The 15,040-nt window shown below is 41.1% G+C and overlaps 1 protein-coding gene across 1 annotated transcript in view; it reads right to left on the bottom strand.

Moving 5' to 3' along the window:
- Positions 1 to 15,040, bottom strand: part of ZFYVE9 (zinc finger FYVE-type containing 9) — a 95,616-nt gene that overhangs the window by 33,365 nt on the left and 47,211 nt on the right. The window contains exons 5-7 of the mRNA XM_084637607.1: positions 10,064 to 10,163; positions 1,377 to 1,553; positions 616 to 785 (exon numbers count right to left, since the gene is read on the bottom strand). Coding sequence (XP_084493733.1) covers positions 616 to 785; positions 1,377 to 1,553; positions 10,064 to 10,163 — 447 coding nt within the window. The remainder of the gene's footprint in view (positions 1 to 615; positions 786 to 1,376; positions 1,554 to 10,063; positions 10,164 to 15,040) is intronic.

Here is a 15,040-nt window from a genome sequence, read left to right on the forward strand (position 1 = left end):
GGACAACATTTTCTAAAAAAAGCAAGAGCTGGGTAGACTTCACCCTTAGATTGCTAGATGTAGGTGAAAGAGATATACCTCTGATAATTCTATAGAGTGGATATAAGTTAACCCTTGGTACATGACATTGACACAGACTAAGACAGACCCAGCACCTCCTCTCTCTATAAACACGTGTACAAACAAAACAGAAACAAACCAGCTACGGTTACACCAAGCTTCTGCCCACGATTTTGAAAATATTTACCGGAGCGCCATTCTGGACAGCTCCAGCTGAATTTAAGCCCTGCCCTTTATGCATACAGACAGGCCATATACCCAAAGCTTGGAAAACTCCTTGAATAGTACTGGCCTGATACTGGATTAGAGCTCTAAAATGCTACTGCATAATGGCATATGCAATTCAATGGCTCATTCCAAAATATATAGCCAGCTTCAGGACTCTGCAAACCTCAAAATCAGCCTGGACATAAGCCATACATATTACTAAAAGAGAATCTTAAATCAACAGACTTCACATATCAGTCTCACTTAAATTGCCATAGAACTGAATGTACCATCCAGGACAATGTGACCATGCTGTTCTAAACAACAAACAGCACAATGTTTCCTCACCTCTGCTGATAGAGTGCTGTTGGTCACAGGCTTGGCTGGATCATGTGACACTGCTAGGGTGCCTACAGGAGTTGTCCCAGCCACTGTCAATTTTGCTGCATCAGCAACTTCTCCATTAGGTAATATCCCATCAGCAAACCAAACACGTCTTTGTTCTCTGGGTTGAGCCACTAGAGAGAAAAACAAAGCTCAAAATCTTGCAGCAACATGAACTGGAAGCTTCGCTCAAGAAAAGTGAAGGTGTTTAGTTCTAATGTAAAAAGTAGCAATGATAGCAGGGATATGACAGTTAATCCATATTAACATTATTAGGCAAATATTGAACACAAATTCAAACGGTGGCAGAAGGGCACCAGGGTCAGTGGGTGATAGTACTATATTACCCAGTAGAGATGGGAGGAACAAGTGGTAAGATGGTATCTGTGCAAGATTCCCTAGACTAAGAAAATAAGACATATCTACTTAATCAGTACAAGAAAAAAAAAAACTTTATTGCATATATAGGGCTCTCGGATATAATTCCTACACACTGAGTACTTTAGAGAAATATCTGCCAGCATGATTAGGAACAATCATCTCCATGTGTTTGGAAATTACATTTGTACATATATTTCCTGTCTGCATTTCTCCTTCCCTTTGATCCCACCCACAACATGACAAGTGTCCTTAGCTGCAAGGTTTGAAAGGGGTGTGTTACCAGGGATTCACATTAACATTTAATCAAAGCTTGTTTAGAAGAAAGAATGAAAGTGTTTTCTTACTTTCTGCTCCAGGGTGCTTTAAAACTCCCACAGGTACCATCACAGTGGGAGGTGGAGAGCTCAGGGCTCCTGAGGCCTGAGCTTGCTGCAAGGGAGGGATAGTAGAACAGTATTCAGCAGGATTGTTAGGGTTAGGACTCTGGCTTGAGGCACTCATCATGTTCTCCCAGGCTTGAGCTAAAGCAAACAGAAAACAAGAAATGTGAATATACATCTAAGTACACAACGCTCCATGATGATGGTTAAATTCACAGCTACAATAGCTCTGGGCTTTTCCACCTACCCTGGCCAATCTCTTCTTACTTTGGTTAAAAACAGAGAGGACTTATACAGAGAGATTGTGATTAAAGAACAAAATTGAAGAAAAAGTATTGGTGTTTTGTGATAAGAACCTCAGCTCACATGGAAGCGTATTCCAAAATTGTTAGCTATATATTTTGGTGTTAGTGGCACTTCCTTGTCCATCGTTTTGTCGTCTCCTTAGAGGATCTGAAAAATCAATATTTATGTATACAATATCATAGAGTCACACGGTGCTCTACAGACAGACAAAAGCATCACCCTTTACCGTGAAGATTTTACAATCTAGGTTACACAACACCAAGGCAACAGATTTATTTTTGCAAATGAGTACAGTACATTGTATTTTTTTATATCCAGAATAAACCAGTCTACATTAACACCTTATTTTTCAAGGTATGAAGAAGTCTGTGTGCTGTGAATTTTTGAAGGCATGGCCTGAACTTGAACTCAACCCAAAAAACCCCACATGATTTTTAGTTTAAACACAACACACACAACTTTTAAGTCAACGTTAGTCAGAGAACAAGCTCTTCTCTTTTAGTCAGAGCACACTGCAGAACTAGATCTCAACTGAGCTATTTATTGGGTTGTCTATATTGTCAAAAGCACATAAAAAGGTGTGCAGCTGTACAAGATAATCATGTGATTCACACATGCAGAAGAGCACACTGCATCTTCAAATAAATATATATGAACATCTTTAACTACAGAAAAGCAAATAGGACATAAAGAAAAATAGCTCTTTCTTGCATCAACCTACAAACACAATACAGAGCCAGTGAAAGGATTTTGAGCCCTTTAAGATATTTCAATTTGACGAGAAAGGTAGGGCAGATTCAACTATTTTGAAAAAGCAATTCAGTGTCAATACAGAGTCTGGACATATAGGAGGGAGACTTAAAACAAAGGAAACAGATATCCTTAGGATCCCCTTCTTGGGATACCCAGAGCAGTTTTGTTTCAATCTTCTCTCCTTCACTTCATGACAGCCTGTGTCAGTTCAGAAATAGCTATCAACTAGAAACACCTTCTCAGACAAAGATGGTATCCAGAACTGTAATTAAGCACATACTCTGTCTATGGATAAGCACTATCGAACAAAATATAGTGAAATGAAAATCCAATTCAGCAACCAACTGAAATAACTACATCTAAAGTATAATCTATACAAGTGCAAAGAATGACTAACCCACTGCTCTGAATTACAAAAATCTGGAACTGCAAGGAAACTGATTGGATCAGGTGAGATTAGATCTGGTCAAATGAACTGACAGGCAATTGACTAGCAAAAGGAAAACATCACTACAAAGCACTGCAGATGGACAGAAACACAGATGACAAGTTGGCCCAGAGGCAGATACGTGCTATTATGCAGGCAATGCTTTCCCTAAAATAAAACAAGTAGTGGTGTCACCATTGTCTACCACTGATGTGTATCAGTGCTGGCAACAGGACAGAAAAGCTTTTAAAAGGAAATCATTGTAACGTGATCAATTTTGTTATACCTCTTTTCAAGAACATTTGGTTTCAACTAAAATATTTTCAGGTTCCTCACTTCTCCAAAACAAAAACAAATCCTACTCAGAGCCAAATGGAGCCAGCGGTCTCTAGCCAAAATCATGCATACTTCATTGTTCTTGTTCAGTACATTCTGAAATGTATTAATGTCTCTATCTAAAATGTAACATGTCTTAGCACCTTTGTCATAGGAACAGCCCTACTTGGTCAGACCAATGTTCCACCTAGCCCACTATCCTGTCTTTTGACAGGAGCCAGTTCCAGATGCTTCAGAGGAAATGAACAGAACCGGGCAATTATCGACTGATCCATCCTCTATCCCAGCTTCTGGCAGTCAGAGGCTTAGGGACACCCAAAGCAGGGGGCTGCATCCCTGACCATCTTGGCTAATAGCCATTGCTGGACCTATCCTCCAGGATATTATCTTCAGTAATTCTTTTTTGAATCCAATTATACTTTTGGGCTTCACAACATCTCTTGGCACCAAGTTCCACAGGTTGACTGCATCGTGTGAAGTACTTCCTTATGTTGGTTTTAAACCTGCTACCTAACGATTTTATTGGGTGACCTGTGGGGCAGGATGGGAGAAGACAACCTGGGCCCTGCGGCTGGCCCCCTACCTGGCCAGCGAAGCCCAAGTGGCCTATATGGCCCTGAGTGAGGAACAGGCCAGGAGCTACAACGCAGTAAAGGCAGCCATCCTAGATCGGGTGGACTGTCCGCCGAGAAGTACCTCCAGAGGTTCCAGGCGGCAAGGTGGGCAGTCCCGGGCATTCACCCAGTAGTTAATGGACTGGGCCACCCGATGTCTGAGACCTGACACCCAGACAGTGGGAGAGATCATGGAGGCGCTCATCCTAGAACAGTTTTTACATGGCCTCCCCAAGAACAAAGGGTATGGGTGAGACACCACCAACCCAATACAGTAGAGGCAGCGGTAAAACTGTCAGAGGAGTATGCGGAGGCAAACTTCTCCAGGAAAGAGGGACACCCATACAAGGAAGAAGAAACCAGGAGAAAATCCAGGGAACCCTCGACTGGAAAGGGTCTGGAGAAAAAACAGGAGAACAACTGGGGAGCTCCCACTGGGACCAGGCCACTCGTCTGCTGGCAATGTGGGCAACCAGGACATAAAAAGGGGGACTCCCTGGACATGGAATGTGGCTTTGCAGAGTTTTATGGGTGGACCAACTCTGGAGGGTAGGGGAAGGGGCGGAAACTGTCCACTATTCCCGTGAGGGTGGGGAGGAGACCCCAGTGGGGTCTGGTGGATATGGCCTCGGACTGCTCTCCTGTAAGGAGCGGGCTGGTGAAGCCGCAACGGGTGATTCTGAGATATCTGAGCCAATAGCGATTATCTTTGAAAAGTCATGGAAGACTGGAGAGATTCCAGAAGACTAGAAAAGGGCAAATATAGTGCCCATCTATAAAATGGGAAATAAGGACAACCCTGGGGAATTACAAACCAGTCAGCTTAACTTCTGTACCCGTAAAGATAATGGAGCAAATAATTAAGCACTCAATTTGCAAACACCTAGAAGATAATAAGGTGATAGTTAACAGTCAGCATGGATTTGTCAAGAACAAATCATGCCAAACCAACCTGATAGCTTTCTTTGACAGGGTAACAAGCCTTGGGGATGGGGGGAAGCGTTAGATGTGGTATATCTTGACTTTAGTAAGGCTTTTGATACTGTCTTGCATCACCCTCTCATAAACAAACTAGGGAAATACAACCTAGATGGAGCTACTACAAAGTGGCTGCATAACAGGTTGGTAAATCGTTCCCAGACAGTAGTTGTCAGTGGTTCACAGTCATGCTGGAAGGGCATAATGAATGGGGTCCCGCAGGGATCGGTTCTGGGTCCAGTTCTGTTCAATATCTTCATCAATGATTTAGATAATGGCATACAGAGTATACTTATAAAGCTTGTGAGCGATACCAAGCTGAGAGAGGTTGCAAGTGCTTTGGAGGATAGGATTAAAATTCAAAATGATCTGGACAAACTGGAGAAATGGTCTGAAGTAAACAGAATGAAATTCAATACGGACAAATGCAAAGTATTCCACTTAGGAAGGAACAATCAGTTGCACACATACAAAATGGGAAATCACTGCCTTGGAAGGAGTACTGCGGAAAGGGATCTGGGGGTCATAGTGGATCACAAGCTAAATATGAGTCAACAGTGTAATGCTGTTGCAAAAAAAGCAAACATCATTCTGGGATGTATTAGCAGGAGTATCGTAAGCAAGACACGAGAAGTAATTCTTCTGCTCTTCTCCATGCTGATTAGGCCTCAACTGGAGTATTGTGACCAGTTCTGGGCGCCACATTTCAGGAAAGATGTGGACAAATTGGAGAAAGTCCAGAGAAGAGCAACAAGAAAGATTAAAGGTCTAGAAAAACATGACCTATGAGGGAAGACTAAAAAAAATGGGTTTGTTTAGTCTGCAGAAGAGAAGACTGAGAGGGGACATAACAGTTTTCAAGTACATAAAAGGCTGTTACAAGAAGGAGGGAGAAAAATTGTTCTTCTCAACCTCTGAGGATAGGACAAGAAGCAATGGGCTTAAATTGCAGCCAGGGAGGTTTAGGTTGGACATTAGAAAAAACTTCCTAACTGTCAGGGTGGTTAAGCACTGGAATAATTTGTCTAGGAAGGTTGTGGAATCTCCATTATTGGGGATTTTTAAGAGCAGGTTGGACAAACACCTGTCACGGATGGTCTAGATAATACTTAGTCCTGCCTTGAGTGCAGGGGACTGGACTAGATGACCTCTCGAGGTCCCTTCCAGTTCTATGATTCCCGGTGCCAAAGTGAATTTGGAGAGCATCCATGGGGATGAGGCGCAGTGCCCAATGGCCCAGGAGCCCCTTGAGGTCCAGGACAGGTTCTGCTGGAAACGGGTCTGGGTAGTAGAGGGCCTGCTGTACCCAGTGGTGGTGGGCATTGACTGGGACCCCTGCCTAAGAGAGAAAGGAGGTCAGGGGAGAAAGCCCATTATAGAAAAGGCACGGGGAGACTCCTTGAGGAAGAGGGAAGGGATCTCTGAAGCAGAAAACCCTAGAAAACAGAGCCCAAGTCAGAAAGGACAGGAGAAGGAAAGAATAGAGGAGGTATCCACCCCGTGGCCCTCAGTGGAGCTGAAGGGCCTAACAGAACTCCCTGTAAGGGGACCCACGGAAGATGAGACCCAGGCCCCACTTGACAGTTTTTGGGAACCTGAAGTCTTGGGTGTCCAGGGGAAAGCTGGAATCAATCCTGAACCCCTGTCAGAGGCAAAGGGAGAAAGGAAGGGGGGCACGTCTGGGGGTGTGAATGGTGAGAGGACCTGTGGGTGGCAGCAGAGCTATGAGAGCGACTACCCCCCACGCTATGTGGCTTCTGCGGGTTGGGGATGGCTGAACCCCACAAGAAAGACCCGGTGGGTCACCAGAAAGATGAGGGAGGATTTCCCATATGGCCCCGCCCAGTAGGGGGGCGAAGAGGACTTGGATGGACGAACCTGGTGGCTGGAGAAGGGGGGGGGGGGACGGACGTGTGTGACAGGGTGTTGGGCAAGAACTGCTGACTCAGCCCTCTGTCACACTATTCCCGGATGGAAATAAATTGGAGCTGGCTAGAGAAAACCTGCACCTAATTGGTGAATGGGAGACAGCTGCCTGTCCGATTAGCCTGGGGAAGTATAAAAGGCTGGGAGGGAGGGAGCTGGGGGTGGGAGCGGGAGCACAGCGATAGCTCTTCCCTCCTGGGTGCAGATACTAGAAACCAAGCTGTATGTGGTGAAAAGGCGGTGGAAGCAAAACCTTTAACAAACAGCACCAGTGGTTTCTGAACCCCAGGGTCTCCGAGTGACTTTGTCAGCACAGCAGGGGCAGGAGCCAAGAGGGCCTTACAGCACCCTGCTACAAGTGGTAACAGCTAATTTAGACCCCATTATTTTGTATGTATAGTTGGAATTATGTTTTCCAATTTGCATTACTTTGCACTTATCAACACTGAATTTCATCTATAATTTTGTTACCCAGTCTCTCAGTTTTATGAGATCCCTTTTTAACTCTTCACAGTCAGCTTTGGACTTAACTATCCTGAGTAACTTTGTATTGTCTGCCAACTTTGCAACCTCACTGTTACCCACCTTTTCCAGCTCATTTATTAGTATGTTAAGCAGCACTGGTCCCAGTACAGATCCTTAGGAAACCCAGTTATTTACCTTTCTCCGCTGTGAAACGTGACCCTTTATTCCTACCCTTTGTTTCCTATCTTTTAACCAGTTACTGATCGATGAGAGGACCTTCCCTCTTATCCCATGCTTACTTTGCTTAAGAGCTTTTGGTGTGGCACCTTGTCAAAGGCTTTCTGAAACTCCATGTACACTATATCAACTGGATCACCTTTGTCCACATAATTGTTAACCCCCTCAAAGAATTCTAATACATTTGTAAGGCATGATTTCCCTTTACAAAAGCCACGCTGACTCATCTCTCAATATATTGTGTTCATCTACATGTCTGATAATTCATCAAAAACCAATGTCATATTTGTGCCTACCTTTAATTCCTAGTTACTGTAAACTACAATTTCTTACCATGCTTCTTATAGCCTCCAGTGGAAGATGTTGATATTTAGCACTTTATATTTTTTCAAATTGCTTCACAATCATTAATTAATCTTTAACACTCCTTTGAGAGAGATAAAAATTATTCCCATTTAACAGCTATGGAATCTGCCCAAAAATTTTGAATGCCATACTTGAGCATTCACAACTCCAGCTGAAGTCAATGGGACCTCCAAGTGTATTCAGGTCCTGTGAAAAATCAAGCTCTAAGATGAAGTGTCAACAGAGAACACAAAAAGCAAGGCATCCCAAAATTAGTGGACACTTCTGAAAACTTGGCCTAAGTAATTTCAGAGACTGAAAGATTATAAAGCCAGAAGGTACCTCCACTGTAATCATCCAGTCTGTCCTCCTGCATAACACAGGACATAATACTTCCCTAAATTAATTCCTGTTTAAACTATGGGATTTCTTTTAGAAAAACATACAAATTTGATTCTAAAATGTGTCGTGATGAAGAATTCACCACAATCATCTTACAATCATCGTTTGGAACATCTTACCATGGTTAATCACCCTAACTGTTGAAAAACTGAATCTTATTTCTAGTCTGAATTTGGCTATCTTCAATTTCCAGCCATTGGATCCTGTTACACTTACGACTCTTAAGAGTGAAGAGCCTATTATCCAATTAGTGTACACATTTGTGAATATCTTTAGACTGTGCTTAAATCACCTGTGACAAAGTTCCTCCTCTACCTTGGTGGGTCTTAAGCTTATTGGCGGATTTGCTTGCCTTGGAGTTTCACGGCAGCCCTCAGTTTGGCCGTTTTCGTGAACCCACAGTCCAGGTCAACTCCTCCTGTGTGTGACCAGGAGTTGGGAGGTTTGGGGGAACCCGGGCCCGCCCTCTACTCTGGGTTCCAGCCCAGGGTCCTGTGGACTGCAGCTGTCTAGAGTGCCTCCTGGAACAGCTGTGCGATAGCTACAACTCCCTGAACTACTTCCCCATGGCCTCCTCCCAACACCTTCTTTATCCTCCCCATAGGACCTTCCTCCTGGTGTCTGATAATGCTTGTACTCCTCAGTCCTCCAACAGTATGCGTTCTCACTCTCAGCTCCTAGCGCCTCTTGCTCCCAGCTCCTTACATGCGCCACAAACTGAAGTGAGCTCCTTTTTAAACCCAGGTGCCCTGATTAGCCTGCCTTAATTGATTCTAGCAGCTTCTTGATTGGCTACAGGTGTTCCAATCAGCCTGTCTGTCTTAATTGTCTCCAGAAGGTTCCTGATTGTTCTGGAACCTTCCCTGTTACCTTACCCAGGGAAAAGGGACCTACTTAACCTGGGGCTAATATATCTGCCTTCTATTACTCTCCTGTAGCTATCCGGCCCGACCCTGTCACACACCCCTTAGCCTTCTTTTTTGATAAACTTGAGTTCCTTGAGTCTCTCACTATAAGGAATATTTTCCAATCCTTTAATTGTTTTCATGGCTCTTCTCTGAACCCTCTTCAATTTTTCAACATCCTCCTTGAATTGTAGACACCAGAAATGGACACAGTATTCCAGTTGTAGTAGTACTAGTGTCACATACAGAGATAATATAAACCGCCCCCCTTCTATTCAATAGTCCTGTTTATACATCCAAGGATTGCATTAGCCCTTTTGGTCCCAGCATCTCCCTCAGAGCTCATGTTCTGCCAGTAATTTGCCTGGAGCCAAGATCAGAACACAAGAGTTATTTAGCTGTGCCTATGCCTCAGGAGTTTTTCCTGAACTCAGTCCTTTAGACCAGGCCTCCTTCTCTGACACGAAGTAGTTAACAATAGTGATGTTATTTAATAAGTCAGCTAGTAAGAAATGAAGCAGCATCCTCTTGTGGACTAAGATTCTTTCATGATTTCCCTATAGTATGTAATCTAGAAAGGGACACAAATGTGGGTTTCTTCCCTTTGGTCTCCTGTAGGAACAGGTAACAGATCAGCCATTTGTAAGAAAACAAGCAGAGCAAGCTTCCATCCTTTCCTTCATACAAAACAAATTTTCTGAAATCCAAGCAGGGTGCTTTATGAAATAAGCTCTTAATCTTTCTGCAACCTTACCTGCTTTTTAGGTTTCACTAATTATGTGTGGTACAAGAGTCCCCAAGTCTCACAAGGATTGCAAGTTGAGTTCTTTAGAGCCTTTGCATTTTTACATATTTGCCAGTAAGAATATAGTGTTTTCAATAGGCTAGGCATACATCAGCCACTGACCAACACAAAACCAGTAAAACTTTGCATTTAGTCCCTATTTTTCTACTTACCATTCATTAGTACTGAATGGCAGATTACACACACTCTGGCTTCTTTTCTGTCCATGTACAGCAACTTGCATTTCAGACTGCAGCATGCTGCACAGAAAACCTGGAGCAAAAGAAAAAACACACTGAATCACTCAATGTTTCATGATAAGAGTAATTTAAATAGATTAATTCAGATACTGAATACATTAGAAAGTGCAAAATTAGGAGGCAAATTATCAATAATCCTTCAACAGTGTCACAGTGAAATTGATTAAGATCAATGACCTAGTATCAGTCTCATTAAATCCTACTGGAGTAAGTGTTATCTGCAACAATATAAATGTACACACTCCCCACAGGAGTAATTTAAAAATGCAGGTTTGAGATAATGGCTAATGGATCAGGAAAATCATATATGTAATCCCTCAGTGAATTGAGGGATTGGGAATTAATAGAGGCCACCTTTACAGCTCTCTGGAATGAATCATGTTTAAAACACAACACTGGGAAAGTGCTCAGGCAGTTTCTCTGGTCACTTAAATCGAAGCCAAAACTGGATGGGGAACTGTGACATACATTTCAGAAGAAAGGACATCCATTTTGTCTCTACACTTGAGACCTGCACTGTTGTAACTCTCAGTAGTTCAAATGAATCACCGTAAAAGTGTGTCCTCACCAGCCATCCTGGCTACCTATTAACCCGTTGGTACATAGTACACCTATCAATTCCTGCAGTATCCATGCATTATGGGTACCTATCCCACAGTTCCCACATAAGTCCCTCCCAAAAGTAGAGTTTGGGGGAACAATAATCCACTGTTAGATGCAGTGCCAAAATGTATAAATTAGTATTTTTCAATATATAAAATAGCAAGAAATTGTGTAAAATTAAATATCAGCGTTACATATTTTCAAAGAAGAAAAGCCTTATGATCACTGCATTGCATTTTATAAAAGAGAAAACTCATATGTGCAGAATTATTGAAGCTGCAACAAGAAAGTAATCAGGAGTTCAAGACTCATTCCACACCACACAGGTTGCTAAAGGGGAACACTGCATGACTTGTGCTGGAAGGACCAATGAGAATGCTGCAGCTGCATTGCTAGCACTTTCCACCTGCTCCACGACTAACAGCTCAGTGATTCTGGGCAGCATGCTACAAGAAAGTGCAATTGTAACAACAATTGTAATGCTTGTGCACCATTACAAACATTTGTATGGAGACATGAGGTACTTTACAGATGTGGCAATGCAATGGTGCCTGTAATGCCCAAATTCTCCAGTACAGACAAGATTCTGGCCAGTCTATCTTAAGGTTTACAATGTGTATTTAAATAAAAAGTCAATGTTTTCCCCTATGTGTCCCAGGGCTTTTGTTCAGGTGGCATATGAAGCCACTGATGAGTGCACGTTTCATGCAGAAAAACAGCTTAAAGCATATGAAATTTAGACACATCAGATACTATACTGTAAACACTCTCTGAAAGTCAAGTCAGAATTTTGGATTTCAACCCAAAGTAGTTTCAATTTTATTTGGTTTGCATATGCATAATTAACAGTATATCTTTCTTTTAATCTTCATAGATCTTCATGTAATCCTATACTTTTTCCCTACCCCAACTACAACATTTCTAAATCTTGCACATATTAAAACTAAATACAAAGCCCCATCTACACTACAAATGAGCCAAGGTACTCTGTTCCAACAGTTAAACATAATAGTGTCTGTCTACCTCCTAGCCCAGTTAAAGTGACACAGTTTGGTTCAGTGTGCACTAAAAATGTTGGCCATGTTGTAACTAGGGGCAGCCATTTTGTAAATAGGTCCTGTAACTTTGTTGTAGTTTGTAACGTAGAGATGAAGCTCAAGCCTGAGACAAGATTTTAGCATACAAATGATGTGAGCTGGAATAACAATTTTGTCGCCTGGATGATCTCATCTAATGGTGTGTAAACTGTAAAATTTCCTTTTCTAATTATGTCTGCTATACTTTACCAGCTTTTAAAGTAACATTACCAGCACTGGTTTCGGAGTAATTTATTTTAAAATATTCTGCTTCATTTCAATTCTTAAGGACGCCTATCCACTGGAAAATTCAGTTCAGATTTAAACTAGGAGGACAATTACAGAACATGGAAAAATCAATGTCCTCAACCACAGACCAAAGGACTAAACTAATTAATTTCTAATTCAGGACTTTTTGAAGAAGATTACATTCTGCATTTAACAAAGCTTTTCAAGCACAATGATTTCTATGATCTAAATACTAAACAGAAATAAATAGTAGAATGACAAAACGTTAACACCTGTTCTCATTGGCATCTTTAACTTAGTAGTAGGGTAGAGTGCAGGTGTTACATATAATCAAATATAAACAACATTTAAGGTGAAAGTGAAGTGTGCTTTCCTGTTTTTCAGCAATATATATATATATATATACATACAGTATATCTGAAAGCAACGGTCAAGCAATTAGTATTTCACATAGCAGAAAATAGCAGCTTGTTTAAAATTCAGCAAGTTTGCACAGTGCAGTTACAAGATTTTATGTTTGTTTTTGTTTTACTTCTTAGTGCAAGAAGAATCACTAGTTTGGCCTACAGAACAGAACAGAACTGTCACATACAAATACTCCACTTGTTCTACACAAGGATATCACAGGTGACCACTACAGATGGCAATGGAAAATACATATACAAAATAATAACAATTAAAATCAATAGTTTCTCCTAAAATATATCATCACTTTTCAGGTTCTTAAGTTTAAAACAAAGTTTGGTAAACATGCATATTTAATTTCTACCATCTCCCCTGATGTTCAGTAGCTCACACTGATTTTGTCAATTACTACACAAATTAAAACAGCAACACTTTCTCCAGGCACCATCCAACTATTTTTAAATGCAGTTTTTATTCTTAGGACTTTTTGCGACAACGGTTAGTTTTAAGAGAAACTGTTGTGTTACAATTCAGATTAAGAATCTCTTAGATTATTAACACTGAACATTTTAAAAATCTACATTATTTTTGCCCCTTATGAGGTTTATTTAGCTATGTATTTCTGTTTACCCTTCAGTCATTTTCACTTTTTGTTTCTCATTCAGCAACAGTAAACTAGTCTCAGAGTTTAAGGCTAGAAGGGACACCAGATCATCTATTCTGGCCTCCTGTATATCACAAGACACTAAATACCACACAGCTACGACACACCAAACCCAACTACCAGAATTAGACCAAAACATTATAGCCTTCAGAAGACTAAATGGCTGTGTGCCACAGGCAGAGAACAGCAGGGACCAAAGGGCATCAACACCACTTATAAAACTTGGGTTTCGAGGAGAATGATTCAGTTCAAACCAAAGAGCTGCTTTTCTTTAAAACAAAACATCCCCAAAGCTTGTTGTCATTTGGTAAACTCACAAAAAACTGAAGTATGGCCTAGCTATTTGACAGTGACCCTTTAAATAAGTGACAGCTAAAATCCAATACCAGTGAGAGGCCTTATCCTGTTTCCACTGACGTGGATTAAAAATTCTCATTGATTTTGGCGGGAGTAGGATTGGACATTTAAATACATCAATAATTGAAAGATGCACTAAATTTAGGGATTTAAACTATATGGTACAAGTGGATAGTGACTACTTATTACTTATTTTTAATAATTTATTGCATATTCTAATATTGGTGGATTTAAATATTATTTGTATTAATAAGAGTATGTGTTTATTCCAAATGAGTGCTTAAACCAGTCAGACCTATCATGAGAAGAATTTTTCTTCAGGTCTCAAAATAAAGAAAACATGGAACAAATGCAAAAATATGAATGTGAACACAACCCACTTACTGAGTCCTTTCACTTACTTGGACAATTGCCAGGAGAACAGATTCAGTGTTATGTATTCTAGTTGTTAAGAAAGACAACTGTCATACCTAGACAGCTATATGGGACGCTTAATATTTTCTGCAAGTCTCCTTCCTGGAGCAGACAGATATGAATCTATGTTTGCTGAATTTGATTATTTTAGGTCCTCTGTTCATGTCATTCTGCTTCCCTATGCTATTCTGGCAGCTAAAGATCTGATCCAAAGCCCAGAGAAGTCAGTTGACTTCACAGGGATTTGGACTGGACCCTAAATGAACCAAATTTACTTTAATACGTTTATTTTTAAAATGCATTAATGTTGCATTTTCATCTTATTTTTAAAGTAATTCATGAATGTTTACCAGCCTAGTATTTTTAAAATTACTTTGAATAATCTGATTGTGACACTGCACCCCATATTCTTCATAGTGATATTATGATTATGAAATAATTGATAATTATGATTTATTTTATGCAAGATATGTCATGTGAGATGTCATAGAAAAGGTTATGATTTGCTGAATATGATTATCCTATTTGTAGCATGTATCATTTTTGTATCTGAAGTTATGAATATTAGCTATGTAACTATTTTTCTGTATTTCAAATGTAGTTACATCTGGGTAACACCCACTGGACAAGATGCTTTCAGTCTAGATAGCTGGGTGGGGAAGGGCCTATTCAGGTCAATGAGCCATTAGGAAAAAACAACAGGCCTTAGGAGAAGCTTATCTCCTACCTGGGGAGCCTTCCTGAGAACACTAAAGACAGCTTCTAAGTAATGGCTGCTATGTCTCTACAACGACATGTGATGTGACCACATCTCTAGACTCCACCTTGGAATGTCAGCGTTTTTCCACAGACCGGTCAGGGAACCAAGTTTTGAAACAAAGGGTTCCCACCATATGCAAAAGCTATATAAGGCAGGAAGTGACATCGTCGGGTGTTCTTCACTCCCCACACAAGAAAACCCCTGGAAACACCTGATGAACAAAGACTGAACTGGGGGAAGTGCTGGACCCAAACTAAAGGGATTTTTAGCCTGTGAATGAAATATCTGGGAATTCCAAGCTCTAAAGCAAGTGCAGCTTGCCCCTTAAGAATCTGCAGCCTGCTTGTATCATTTTAGGGTTA

Source organism: Lepidochelys olivacea, assembly GCF_965140295.1.
Source record: "Lepidochelys olivacea isolate rLepOli2 genome assembly, chromosome: 8".
Classification (NCBI taxonomy): Eukaryota; Metazoa; Chordata; order Testudines; family Cheloniidae; genus Lepidochelys; species Lepidochelys olivacea.